The following is a 14330-nucleotide window of genomic DNA, read 5'->3' as shown; positions in this document are numbered from 1 at the left end:
CTAGTATACAAATGAATTATTATGTATTTGTCAATTCTGTATTTATGCTTACTTGTTAAACTCAATTAAAAATATTTTAAAAATAAAAAGAAAACTTAGCTTTGACTTACCCTGCTTTGGGAGTGGGTAGTAAATATTGAAGTAATGTTCGTAAAATTCCAATAGTTTCACTGCTGCCTCTAGAGCGTAATGTGTTTGATTCCATTTATCTGGAGCAGCGTAGATGGACACCTGTTGGAACAAATAACTCCCTCTTAAAACGTGTATACCTCCATATTCAGGGAACATTTGGATAACAGAATGCAAACGCCTTCACAATGTGTTCACATTTTTAATTGAAATGTGGGTCCTTGGAAATACATCCAGGTCCTGTAATGTCAGAATGAGGATTTACTGTCACGAACAAGTCATGAAATTTGTTGTTTTGTGGCAAAACATCATAGTGCAAACATACATGTTATAATCACTTATGACATTATTCTTTCTTTGGCTTGGCTTTGCGGACGAAGATTTATGGAGGGGCAATGTCCACGTAAGCTGCAGGCTCGTTTATGGCTGACAAGTCCGTTGCAGGACAGGCAGACACGGTTGCAGCGGTTGCAAGGGAAAATTGGTTGGTTGGGGTTGGGTGTTGGGTTTTCCTCCTTTGTCTTTTGTCAGTGAGGTGGGCTCTGCGGTCTTCTTCAAAGGAAATTGCTGCCCGCCGAACTGTGAGGCACCAAGATGGACAGTTTGAGGCGATATCAGCCCACTGGCGGTGGTCAATGTGGCAGGCACCAAGAGATTTCTTTAGGCAGTCCTTGTACCTCTTCTTTGGTGCACCTCTGTCACGGTGGCCAGTGGAGAGCTCGCCATATAACAAGATCTTGGGAAGGCGATGGTCCTCCATTCTGGAGACGTGACCTACCCAGCGCAGTTGGATCTTCAGCAGCGTGGATTCGATGCTCTCGGCCTCTGCCATCTCGAGTACTTCGATGTTAGGGATGAAGACGCTCCAATGAATGTTGAGGATGGAGCGGAGACAACGCTGGTGGAAGCATTCTAGGGGCCGTAGGTGATGACGGTAGAGGACCCATGATTCGGAGCCGAACAGGAGTGTGGGTATGACAACGGCTCTGTATACGCTAATCTTTGTGAGGTTTTTCAGTTGGTTGTTTTTCCAGACTCTTTTGTGTAGTCTTCCAAAGGCGCTATTTGCCTTGGCGAGTCTGTTGTCTATCTCGTTGTCGATCCTTGCATCCGATGAAATGCACCATATCACATTATTATATTAGGAAAAAAGGCACAGAACGTAAGGCAGTGTCCGGTTCATTGATTATTCAGGAACCTGATGGCAGTGGGGAAGAACCTGTCCTTGTGCTGCTGAGTGCTCGCCTTTAGGCAATGTTACACGTACCATACATTTTATAATTGGCAAATTCTGCTTTGCCTCTAAATTTTATTCTATTTAAATCAATACAATTAATTAGAGAGATAGGGATAATTTGTTTTTGTAACACCATCTGAAGAAGGTATGCCTCTTTTGCATTCCTAGTAGTGGAGGAAGACCGAGGACACATTTCTAGGTAAACATTTCAAAATCAGAGATTTAATAGATTTCAGTGTACACTTCAAACAAGCCAATCCTAGAATAACAGGCCATCGCTTTATGATCTGTGGCCAAGTAGTAGTTATTGAAGTAATGTTAATAAAATTCCAATAGTTTCCCTGCTGCCCCCAGAGCATAATGATTTGATTGAACTCTGATACAATAGATGAACCTAGAGAGACTCATGACTGGTCCAAGGAAGATTCCTTTCCAGACCCACTTTTGTTAAAGGCACGAAGAAAGCAGAGCACTGAGTACATGATGGTATGGATGGCAGGAGGTTACAAATTGCACGGCAGGAAGATAATCAGCAGACAACCAAGGGAATTATCATTAATAATTTAAAAAAAATACTTTTATGATGTGAAGCAAGCTCTGGTGACAGGAGGGGAGGGGGTGTGGGAGTGTTCCAGAGTATTTTCAGTGGGGGAGAAAAGTCTAGGATGGGAAAGGGCCACAGCTTTCCCATGGAGGCTCCTGGGTTACAATAAAATACAATTAAATCGAACTTTCCTTGGCCTCTTCCAGAGCACATCCTGCTCACAAAGAATATTTTTCTCCCCGATAGTTGAAGTCACTGCCAGCATTCGCCTTTAAATTCAAACCATCGTTAGCTACACATTTAAACCGACTGTGTCCTGAGCCAATCAGCTAAAACAGCAGAGGATACAATTGGTGCTGCAACATTGATGCTGCCATTTTAATGACCAAGCTGCCCCATTCTCATTGGGCGTTTATGTATAATCAGCTTCTTTGCCAATTAGAAGAGATATAAATATGTAATGTTGCAGTCATTGCATCAAACAATGCTCAAAAAGAGAATTAATTACAGATTTTAAAAAAAACAGGTTGCCCTTTCTATGTTTCCATATTTTGAAAACATGGCACTGTTGATCACTGGCATCTCACCTAGATGCCCAGCAGTTGGACTGTTTTGGCAGAGAAAGCTAACACCAAAACACAGCTCACCTTAATTCCTGAGAAAACACAAAAACGCTGGAGGTAAAGATATATAAACAACCCTTCGGGTCTGAGCCCTTCTTCAAGGTATCACTCACCTTAATTCCTGTTGACGTTACAGCACTGACGGATTTAAAATCACAGACAATGAAGGCCACCAAGTAGGTGCTCATCTTCACACTCACATCAAAGTAATCTTCTAAAAGCCCATCTGCTGTTGGCAGAGATTTAATCTACAAAAAAGAAAAATGCTCAGGCACATTTTTAAATAATATTTTTTCGCAAGTGTACAGCATTTGTATCCAACTTATAGTCAAAACAGACCTATTGGATCATCCAGCAGGAAGGCAATGACATTGCTGCAGTCCCATAGTATGATAGTGATGCGCTACTTAACGTCCATGATACGTTCAGTGAACTTGGACGTTATGCAATTTGGTTGATGTATGAACACCATTGTAGTGCATCAAATGACTCAAAGACTTGTAGACTCAAAGCAAGGCTTCTATTAACAGAAGACTGGAGCGTAGTACATCGAGGTCGACCAGTCCAGACTGACCTGGGTCTGGTTAGGAGCAGCCCTTTATGACCTGCCAGTAGGTGGGGCTACAGTTCTCAGCCAATCATTAGCTATATATACAAATAAATATACAAAGGTGGTAGGACCTCATACTATCACAACCATATTATAGTAACATAGGCATTTATTACGACTATCAATACATATGTATTATAGGCTGTATGGGGCGGTGGGGGGGGGGGAACACCGAACTCTGTGGACACTGTAGTAGAAGCAAAAACTCAAAATGCTGGAGAGACTCGGTAGGTCAAACAGTGTCCTTTACGTAGCAAAGGCAATGATACATAACCGACGTTTCGGGCTTGAGCCCTTCATCAATGTATGAGAAAATGCCAGTGCGCATCAGAATAAAAGAGTGGGAAGGGGAGGGGGGGTGTGGCAGGGCAGGAGATGATAGGTGGAGAAGAGGGAGGGGACAGCAGCAATGAGGGGGAGGGGGAGCAAAGGCAGGGCTTTTGTGTAGGTGAAAGAACTGGAAAGGCAGGAAATAGGGGATGGGGAAGAAAATAAAGGTTTAATAGACAATATTCATGCCATCTGGCTGGAGGGTGCCCAGATGGAAAATAAGGTGTTGTTCCTCCAATCTGTGGGTGGTCAGGCTGGGACAGTACATAAGGCCATGGACAGACAATGTGAGCGCGGGATTGTGACCCAGAATTGAAATAGTTTGCACTGGGAGATCGCTGTGGTTGCGGACAGAGAGGAGGTGCTGAGCGAAGTGACCTCCCGGTCTGCAACCAGTCTCTCCGATGTACAGATGCTACAAAGGGTGTACCAAATGCAGTAAATAAGTACACTGGATGTACAGGTGGACTTATTTACATAAAGGTCACTGTTTGACCTACTGAGCCTCTCCAGCATTATAGGTTATAGATGTACTGTATCATTATATGCCTGGCAATTGCTTTGTATACAAAAGACATGAGATACACGTGTTTCGTGTAGGAAGCCATGTCCTATTCTCCAATTGGGATTTCTGAACTCTGTTATAACCTTATAGGACCGGGGACATATACGCAGTTGGACATTATGCGGTGGATGTCTGTATTTTGCCGACTGCACAATAAATACTATTAGAAATTACAAGGTTAAGATGTTTAAATAACAGAATTTCATACAATGGGCATATTGGACAGAGCAATATGCTGCTTTTCTCTTTTTATCTTGATCGAAAAATTGGCTTTAAAAGATGGTTCATCAAAACATGGAAAGCCCATCCGTGCTGAAGTGGGTTCAAAATGAGTCGATGCAAGAATTCTGCAAATAATTATATAAATAATTCAAAATTAAATTATAGTCATAAATATGTACAATAAACATATTTTCACACTACTTTGAAGTTCTGTTTATACGTTTGAGAATTGTGGAAGTCATCCAAGTCTGATCATTCCTAAACCTTGGGGATGCCACTTAAAGTGTCAGCTTCAGTCACATTCTACTTGAATACCCAACACAATGATACAAAAGAAATAAATATCAATATTCATGTACTCAAATGCAGTATACACAAAGCAATCAATTCTAGCAAGTTAAAAGGAGGGCTAATACTTCTCACTGCTGTATTTATAAGTAAGAAATCAGGCTCTTTGCCAATTAGAAGAGATAAAAATATATAAGTAAGAAAAGTGAAAAACTTACCAATTATCCTAAATCAATTTTGTTAACTAGAAAAGCTAAGAACCCATTGATAAAGAATCCAAATATGTAGCAAATAAAATCTTTCCAGTATTGCAATAAGCAATATTTTCACTGAATTTCAGGAGTACTGGAAGTGGAAAAATGTAAAGCTGGAAGGTGATAATATATTAAATTTTAGAGGAATATTATACTTCCTTATATGTGCAATCTCTTCTTGAAAATTGCCATTTTTTGACTTTAGTTCATAAACTGCAAGTCCATATTCATACACACATCATTGTAGATATATTCAAAGGACATGTACTTTACCCAGACTTTCTGTGGACAAACCACAGTAAACCTGTAGACTTAATTAAAACACAAAGAACAGCAGAGAGTGAATAACCAAAATCAAAGGAGATATTGGATGTGCTCTGGAAAACCTGAACAATAACCTTTCATCAGAACTATGAAAAGTTATAAATCAAACATGTTTTAAATTGCAGAACATGGGGAAGGGAGGAGAGAAAAATAGGAGTGCCTGGGATTGTCTGAATGACACAAATGGCAAGGGTGCTGGCCAAAAAAGGATGGTAAAGGTTCATGAATATAAGCCAACCTGTCTGGAGGAGATGCAGATTGAAGGAGACCAATGAGAGCATAGAGAGATTTTCCAGCATTCCTTTCATTTCAAACTTTCAAAGAACATCGTTCTCTGTTTAATTATTCTTCATTTATTGCATTCACAATAGGTTTTATAAGGAATAGATATGCTTCAGATAATATTTTGCGAGTGATTAGTTTGATTAATAGATTTCAACAATCTTTAGATCATTCGATGGTGATATCCTTAGATGCAGAAAAAGCATTTGATAGAGTTAAATGGAATTTTTTGTTTAAAGTTTTGAAGAAATTCAAATTTGGTTCTTCTTTTATTGGTTGGATTAGGGCTCTATAGAGTAAACCGGTAGCTAGAGTATTGATGAATGGTTTGATTTTGGAATCTTTTAAGTTAACTCGATCAACTCGTCAAGCTTGTTCTTTATCACCAGCTTTGTTTACGTTAGTGATTGAACCTTTAGCACAGTTCATAAGACAAAATACACACATACAAGGTATGAAAGTTTTAGATGAGGAATATAAAATTAATTTATTTGCTGATGACGTATTGGTGTATTTAATAAACCCAGCTCAGTCACTTTTGCATTTGAAGGAATGTTTAATACAATATGGATGTCTTTCTGGATATAAAGTTAATTGGGAAAAAAGTGAAATATTACCGTTAAGTGAAGGATATTATTCAGTTTATAAGAATATTATTAATTTGAAGTGGACTGATCGAATTAAATATCTGGGTATAATTTTGAATGTTAATTATCAATCTTTATGTAAATTAAATTATGCTCTGTTAATGAAAAAAAAAACTGATTTGATTAAATGGAAAGATTTACCTATTAATTTAATGGTAAGGATAAATACAATTAAGATGAATATCTTTCCGCATATACAATATTTGTTTCAATCTATTCCGTATTTACTTGATAAAATTTTTTTTTGATATTTGAATAAAATGGTTAGGGAGTTTTTATGGAGAGGTAAATTTTCGAGAGTAGCTTTGAATAAATTAACTTGGAAATATGAGTTAGGGGGATTACGTTTACAACATTTTCAAAATTATTATGAGGCAGCCCAACTTAAATTTATTAGTTCATTGATGGATTTGGTACGGCCTCCTAGTTAGGCTAAAATTGAGATGGCAAGTATTTCTGAATTTGAAATGCATCAATTTTTGTTTAGGTGGAATATGAATTTGTTACAACAATATAATGTGCCTATACTAAAACATTTAATGAAGTTATGGATAAAGAAAAAATAAAATGAAAGGTTCTAGGGGTAAGTTATTGGCTTTGACTCCATTGAATAATATTCAACTTATTTCTTTTTCAATACATAATCAAAGTTTATTGCATTGGAGATTTAAAGGTGTGAAAAATTTCGGAGATTGTTTTAAAGATGGTAAGTTTTTATCTTTTAATCAGATGAGGGAAGATTTTGGCATTGATAAGAATTCTTTATTTCTTTATTATCAAATTCGATCTTTGGTAAAATGTATGTTTGGTAGAGATATGATTTTACCTAAAATGACTAAATTTGAGACTTCTCTTATGAAGGAACCAGAGAAGGGTTATATTTCATTTATGTATCAAATATTACAGGATGGTATGGATAAAAAGGGCTGGGATAAATCTAAAATTAAATGGGAAGCATTTATTGGTTTTACTTTTTCTGAAGAGGATTGGTTAGATATTTGTTATGATAGTGTAACTAGATTGATAAATGCACGTTATGCAATGATTAATTACAATTTTTTACATCAATTATATTTGACACCTGAAAAATTAAAAAAAATATGGTTTTAATGAATCAGATTTGTGTTTTAGATGTGGTGATACAGTTGGAACTTTTTTCATGCTGTTTGGTCATGTATACATATACAATCTTTTTGGAAGAAAATTCAATCGTTTTTAGAATATCTGTATGAGATTAAAATAGTTTTAGATCCAACAGTATTTTTATTGGGTAGTTTGCAACCTCTGAAAGGCTTGGGATTAGATAAGTTTCAGCTTGCTTTTGTATATTTAGCTTTATCCGTAGCAAAAACTAGTACGTGGAAAGATACAAATATGATTGATATTAATAGATAGCATAATGACATTAAATATGGAAAAAATTACATATGTTTCGCATGATGATTATAATTTTTTTATAAATAAGTGGCTGTTATACTCAGAATATTTACATTTCAATTTATATTGATTAGATTTTAATATGTATATTTAACTTTTTTTAAAATTTTCTTTTTCTTTTTTTATGGCTTTCCTTAGGAGAGTTGGCTGAAGGGGTGGATCTTTTCTTTTTTTTTTACATAGATATAAAAAAGAATGTTCATGTTTAATTGCTGTATATGTCATATATTATTTGTTTTTTGAACGAATAAATAAAGTTTAAAAAAAGAACATTGTTCTCTATTTCTTTAATTATTCTTCATTTATTGCATTCCTCTCCTTCCAGCTACATCTGCTCCAAAAGTGATCTGCTGTGATTTGCATCCTCTCACATCTGGCATCACCTCATTTGTATTATACAGACTCTCGTGACATAAATTGTAAAGCCGCAGTTTAGGGGCAAATCTCTCAATCCTTATTCTTAATTTAATATAAAAATATTTTAATTACATATTAGGCATCCTCACTGATCAACATTTTTAATTTCCCTTTCATCTAATATTTTTTACTGGCAAGCAAAATATTTCTATATATATTAATTTTATGCAGTTATACAAATACAAAATTACCCATCAAAGTCTTTTATTGTTATATATCATGGAGGAGTACAAAGCTTTTGTAAAGATGTATTATTGGCTTACCTTTTATCCCCTTCTGAAGTTTTGTAAGTACTTTTATAAAAGCCATAAAAGCTCTCAGAGAGATTGGCTGTATAATAAATACTAACAATGTAGCTCTCTCCACTATTCAAAGACTTGGCATTCTCCAGAGCTACTTGCTCAAAAGGTGGGTATTCCAAAACGTGCAAACTGCTTTCTGGATGAGTAACTCCATCTCTAGTTAATGCAATCGTCGCGTTACTGATGTCCAGGTGCTTGGCGTGGAGGACGATATTGCTAGTTTCTTGTCTGATAAAAATCTGAATCTTAGCTAACCCGGTGAAGGTTGAAGTGGTCAAATTGGGATGTACCTGAAGATCATAGTGGATTGGAATGATCCTGGCAGGTAGCCTCATCTTGTTCCATGGAAACATTTGACCATTAGAAGCCATAGGAAAGTTTGTATTTTCATGGACACCAATGCACAGTAGGACCTGAATCAGTACTCCAACAGCAAAAAGCATAATCTTGAACAGCATTCTCCAAACTGAGAGGAAATCAAACAGTACAGAATATTAGTAATAATAGAAAATCAAAAATGTGATCTAATTTACTGAAGTAAAGGACTCTACATCACCTTTGTTGACCTCACCAAAGCCTTCGACACCGTGAGCAGGAAAGGGCTTTGGCAAATACTAGAGCGCATCGGATGTCCCCCAAAGTTCCTCAACATGATTATCCAACTGCACGAAAACCAACAAGGTCGGGTCAGATACAGCAATGAGCTCTCTGAACCCTTCTCCATTAACAATGGCGTGAAGCAAGGCTGTGTTCTCGCACCAACCCCCTTTTCAATCTTCTTCAGCATGATGCTGAACCAAGCCATGAAAGACCCTAACAATGAAGACGCTGTTTACATCCGGTACCGCACGGATGGCAGTCTCTTCCATCTGAGGCGCCTGCAAGCTCACACCAAGACACAAGAGAAACTTGTCCGTGAACTACTCTTTGCAGACGATGCCGCTTTAGTTGCCCATTCAGAGCCAGCTCTTCAGCGCTTGACGTCCTGCTTTGCGGAAACTGCCAAAATGTTTGGCCTGGAAGTCAGCCTGAAGAAAACTGAGGTCCTCCATCAGCCAGCTCCCCACCATGACTACCAGCCCCCCCACATCTCCATCGGGCACACAAAACTCAAAACGGTCAACCAGTTTACCTATCTCGGCTGCACCATTTCATCAGATGCAAGGATCGACAATGAGATAGACAACAGACTCGCCAAGGCAAATAGCGCCTTTGGAAGACTACACAAAAGAGTCTGGAAAAACAACCAACTGAAAAACCTCACAAAGATAAGCGTATACAGAGCCGTTGTCATACCCACACTCCTGTTCGGCTCCGAATCATGGGTCCTCTACCGGCATCACCTACGGCTCCTAGAACGCTTCCACCAGCGTTGTCTCCGCTCCATCCTCAACATCCATTGGAGCGCTTTCATCCCTAACGTCGAAGTACTCGAGATGGCAGAGGTCGACAGCATCGAGTCCACGCTGCTGAAGATCCAGCTGCGCTGGATGGGTCACGTCTCCAGAATGGAGGACCATCGCCTTCCCAAGATCGTGTTATATGGCGAGCTCTCCACTGGCCACCGTGACAGAGGTGCACCAAAGAAAAGGTACAAGGACTGCCTAAAGAAATCTCTTGGTGCCTGCCACATTGACCACCGCCAGTGGGCTGATAACGCCTCAAACCGTGCATCTTGGCGCCTCACAGTTTGGCGGGCAGCAACCTCCTTTGAAGAAGACCGCAGAGCCCACCTCACTGACAAAAGGCAAAGGAGGAAAAACCCAACACCCAACCCCAACCAACCAATTTTCCCCTGCAGCCGCTGCAACCGTGTCTGCCTGTCCCGCATCGGACTTGTCAGCCACAAACGAGCCAGCAGCTGACGTGGACTTTTACCCCCTCCATAAATCTTCGTCCGCGAAGCCAAGCCAAAGAAGAAGAAAAAGAAGAAATTATGAAGTTACATGTCAATATCTGGCAGAGGCCTGGGAAATTAATAAACTGTCCAATGTTATTTTCAAGATAACAGTTTTCACTTTATGATTATCCAACTAATCCATTGTTGAATATTCAAATCCTCTGCGAAACGAATCATGTTTTCACAGCAACAGTCCAACAGCAATCTAATATACAAAAATAATCTGTGATTACAGCTGCATTTGTGATTGCAGCAGCTGCTTTGTTGAGAAGAATTCCAGAAGCGTTGGTTGCAGCAGGGTCAATGTTGTCATTTAAGAGGAGGTTGGGTGAGTACATGGATGTGAGGGGGCTGGAGGGTAATGGGCAGGGAGCAGGTAGGTGGGACTAGTGGAGTTTCACTTAAATCGGTGTAGACTAGAGGGGCCGATATGGCCTGTTTCCGATCTGTAATTGTTATATGGCTATACTGTGCATGTTGAATCATTTACTGTATTGACAAATTAATTGGAAGACGTTGCCTCTATTCTTTTATTCCTCACATGGTTCACGTTTTTTTCCCCCCTCATAAATTACTTTGGGATCGAAAATCTAATCCCAATATTACTGTTTCTTGATTCGTTTTGACTTCTTTGATTCATTTTTTTTTTGATAATTGAAAGCATTTAGTTGCCCATCCTCAATTACCCCCCCCGGACAGCGTCGGGGAGCTACTTTCTTGAACTGGTGTAATCTGCATGATATATTCCATGATACAAATTCTTCTGGATCATTTAATAGTAAGTAATTAAGTGGCTCGGTTACTATTCTGCTAACCTCAGGGTCAGAGTGCTGCAGATTCAATCTGTGATAGATAGTAAGGGAGCGATGCACTGACGAAGATGCATCTTACAGGTGAATGCTACATTAAGTGTGATGCTCCCACAGCCAGACAACAATTCTAAGAGCAGACAAATTCTCCCTAATGCCAACCAATATTCACAAATAACATCGCTAAAATGATCTGGTCATCATCTCATTGCTGTGGGTGAAAACTTCCCGTGTGCTAATGTTCCAGGCTTTGAAGAAAATGAAACTCCTTGATCAGAAGCCTTGTGGTCATTCTCTTTGCATGTTGTTTGATTGGTTAGACCCATGGAATAATAGATTAAATAATTTTCTTCCATTCTTAAAATATTAATATTGTTCACGTTGGACAAATTGATGGTAATTTTATTTTATTCATGTTTTTTATAGAATGTATTCACTGACAAATTCTCCTCACAGATGAGTTTCTACTTCTGCATCCATTTATAATCATTGTTTAAAAATTAATGCACTTCCTAATTCCTATAAGAACTTTCTGCAGTCACACTTTGGACGGCAGTAATAGAAAACTCAAGGAATGGCGACTGCCACAAGAGAATTATGAAAAGGACAATTCTGATAAGCCAGTAAAGGGAATTTGTGGACAAAATAGGTAACCAATGAACCAATCAAAGTATTCTATTCAAATATGGATCATGGGTTGCCAAACATCCATGAAATAGTTACAATTTTCTGAATTTAGTGTTTACAAAGATTTACATTTTTAATTTAAAAAAAAATTAAATTTAGACGTAACAAACCCTTTTGGCCCATGAGCCCAATTACACCTAATTGATCTACAACCCCCAGTAAGTTTTGAAGGGTGGGAGGAAACCAGAGCTCCCAGAGGATACCAGAGCTCCCAGAGGATACGCACACAGAGATTCCGAGACAATGTACAAACTTGTAACAGACAGCGCAGGAATCGAACCCAAGTTCCAGTCACTGACAGCTACGCTAACTGTGCCACCCAAAATTTACACCTACAGCATGGTAACAGGCCCTTCTGGCCCACGAGACTGTGCCATCCAAATAATTTTCATCCCCCATATGTTTTTTTGAAGGGTGGGAGCAAACTGGAGCCCCTGGAGGAAACCCACACAAATACAGGGAGAACATACAAACTCATTACAGACAACGCCTGATTTGATCCTGGGTCTCTGACACTGTAACAGCATTGCTCTGACTGTTTCCTCCCCAGCAAGGAAATGAATCCCTGTCACCTGCATGACAGGCAGGGATACTAATCACTATACTACAGAGGAGTATTAAGATCCTCAGTAATTTATAAATTAGTCATGGCAAATTTAGGTCAGTACTCCACTTTGCTCCACCCTCCAATATGCTGGCTACCTCACACCATCTGCTTCCCATTATAGTTCTGAGTAAGCTATCTCTGTGCTACATTAAATGCTCAGCTCAGGTTGCCAGCTTCAAGTAATATCATGTAATAGTACAGAACATGTAAAAGTCCATGAAATTGCCTTCTGCCTACCGTAAGGCAGACAAGGATACCATTAGTGTTGCTCAGCATCCCTTACAGTAGGTTTGAGCCAAGTCATAGAGTCCAACAATGTAGAACAGGGCCTTTGGGCCAATTAGTCTTACATCAACCAAGTTGGCATTCTGGGTTAATGCCATTTGTCTCCATGTACCTCCATGTCCCTCCTCTCCATAATTCTGTCCAAACATCTTGTGAATTTTGGTATTGTGCTCACTTCTAGACTCCTCTGGCAACTCATTCTAGATGCACACCATCGTCTGAGAGAAAAAAAATGTGTCTCTCTTTCATCCTTCCGACATCTTTTTCCTTCTCATCTTAAACCTAAGCCCCTGGTTATCTATGCCCCACAAGGTTTAGTAATCCTCTACAAGATTCCCCACCCCTCAGCCTACTTAATTCTAGGGAATAAAGATTCAGAATAACCAACCTCTCTCTGTAACTCAACCCCTCTGGTTCCAGCAACAATCTGGTCAATCTCCTCCGCACCTTTCCAATATATTAATGTCCTTCCTATAGTTGGGCATCCAGAATTGCCTTGCACAGCTGAATCATGAGGTCTTAACATATACTCAATGGCCTACCCAATGAAAGCCAGCATGACAAATGCCTTTTTCACCCAAGTTGCCACTTTCAAGGAACTATACACCTGTTCCCTTGGTCTCTCCATTCTTCATCACTCCCTGGGACCCTACAATTCACCATGTAATTTCTCCCCCAGTTTGATTTACCAAAGTGCCACACCTCACACTTGTCAAGTGTTAAATCCCATTTGACACTCCCTACTGAATTGATGTCAGTCCTATTATTAACTAAAATAGACTTCTTCCACTACAGCACCAATTTTGGTGCAATTGAGTTCTTAAACCTCCCCTGGTTACACTAATAAAGGACTTACCCAAAACCATAAAAAGGACTGTCTGCACTATTGTAACACCACTTTTTCCCCTATGGTAACTGTGAATATTTTATTATCTATCCTTTGTTAATTGAATCTTGTTTTAATTCTGTATATGTGCATGAGTCTATTTTTATATATAAAAATAAGCACCTGAAGAGCTGCAGCAAGTAAGAATTTCAGTCTAAATGTATATTGTGCAATGTAGATAACAATAAACTATTATCAATGGCATCCACATATTTACCAATCCAATTAACGACATTGTCATTCAAATTGTTCATATACAAAACAAATAGTGGTCAACCCAGTACCAACCCCAGCAGCACATCTCTAGACACAGGTCTCGAAACAGAAAACACAATTTCATTATTACCCCTCTTTCTACTAAGCTTGGATTCCATGTGATTTAGCCTTTCAGATGAACCAGCCAAGCAGAAACTTGTCAAGAGCCTTGCTAAAATCTGTACATACAATATACGCTCCCCTGCCCTCAGCAAGCCTGTCACTTCTCCAAAAACTCTATGAGACATGATCTGCCATACATAAATCCACATTGACCACCTCTAATCAACCCATGACCATCAAATGGCTGGTTGAGGTTATCCCTCAGGATTCCTTCCATCTACTTTCCAATTCATTGACATGGAGCTCACTGGTCTGTTTTTTGTTGGCTTGTCCTTGTTGCCCTTCTTTAAATAAAGACAACATTAGTCACCCTCCAGCATTGCAGCACACTGCCAGAAGCTAATGATGATTGAAATATTCTCAGCAACGGGCTCTGCCAATTCTTCCCTAGCATTTTTATGTCCATTTTAATGCTGCTGTTAAGAGCCCAGAGGACTCCAAAACTCAGCAGCAATAGATATTCACCAAGACAAATGGTTACTTAAACAAAAGTTGCTTTTAACATGAAAACAGAATCACACTTTAACTTATCACTATCGACTTAACTCACCTAACTTAACCCCATTC

General features: G+C 39.0%; 1 protein-coding gene across 3 annotated transcripts in view; it reads right to left on the bottom strand.

The window, feature by feature from the left end:
* The window catches only part of LOC138739637 (endoplasmic reticulum aminopeptidase 2-like), a 56144-nt gene that overhangs the window by 40355 nt on the left and 1459 nt on the right, over window positions 1-14330 (bottom strand). For 2 of the 3 annotated variants that reach the window (XM_069892097.1, XM_069892106.1), the window contains exons 2-5: window positions 8173-8677; window positions 4247-4385; window positions 2647-2781; window positions 111-231 (exon numbers count right to left, since the gene is read on the bottom strand). In XM_069892097.1, the coding sequence (XP_069748198.1) occupies window positions 111-231; window positions 2647-2781; window positions 4247-4385; window positions 8173-8669 (892 nt within the window). In that variant the 5' untranslated portion in view covers window positions 8670-8677. Of the gene's footprint in view, window positions 1-110; window positions 232-2646; window positions 2782-4246; window positions 4386-8172; window positions 8678-14330 lie in introns of those variants that run through there. The other variant, XM_069892112.1, reaches the window with a different exon arrangement.

This window comes from Narcine bancroftii, chromosome 1, assembly GCF_036971445.1.
Source record: "Narcine bancroftii isolate sNarBan1 chromosome 1, sNarBan1.hap1, whole genome shotgun sequence".
NCBI classification, from domain to species: domain Eukaryota; kingdom Metazoa; phylum Chordata; class Chondrichthyes; order Torpediniformes; family Narcinidae; genus Narcine; species Narcine bancroftii.
Note: the sequence above shows the minus strand (reverse complement) of the source record. Positions and strands in the feature narration are given on the sequence as shown.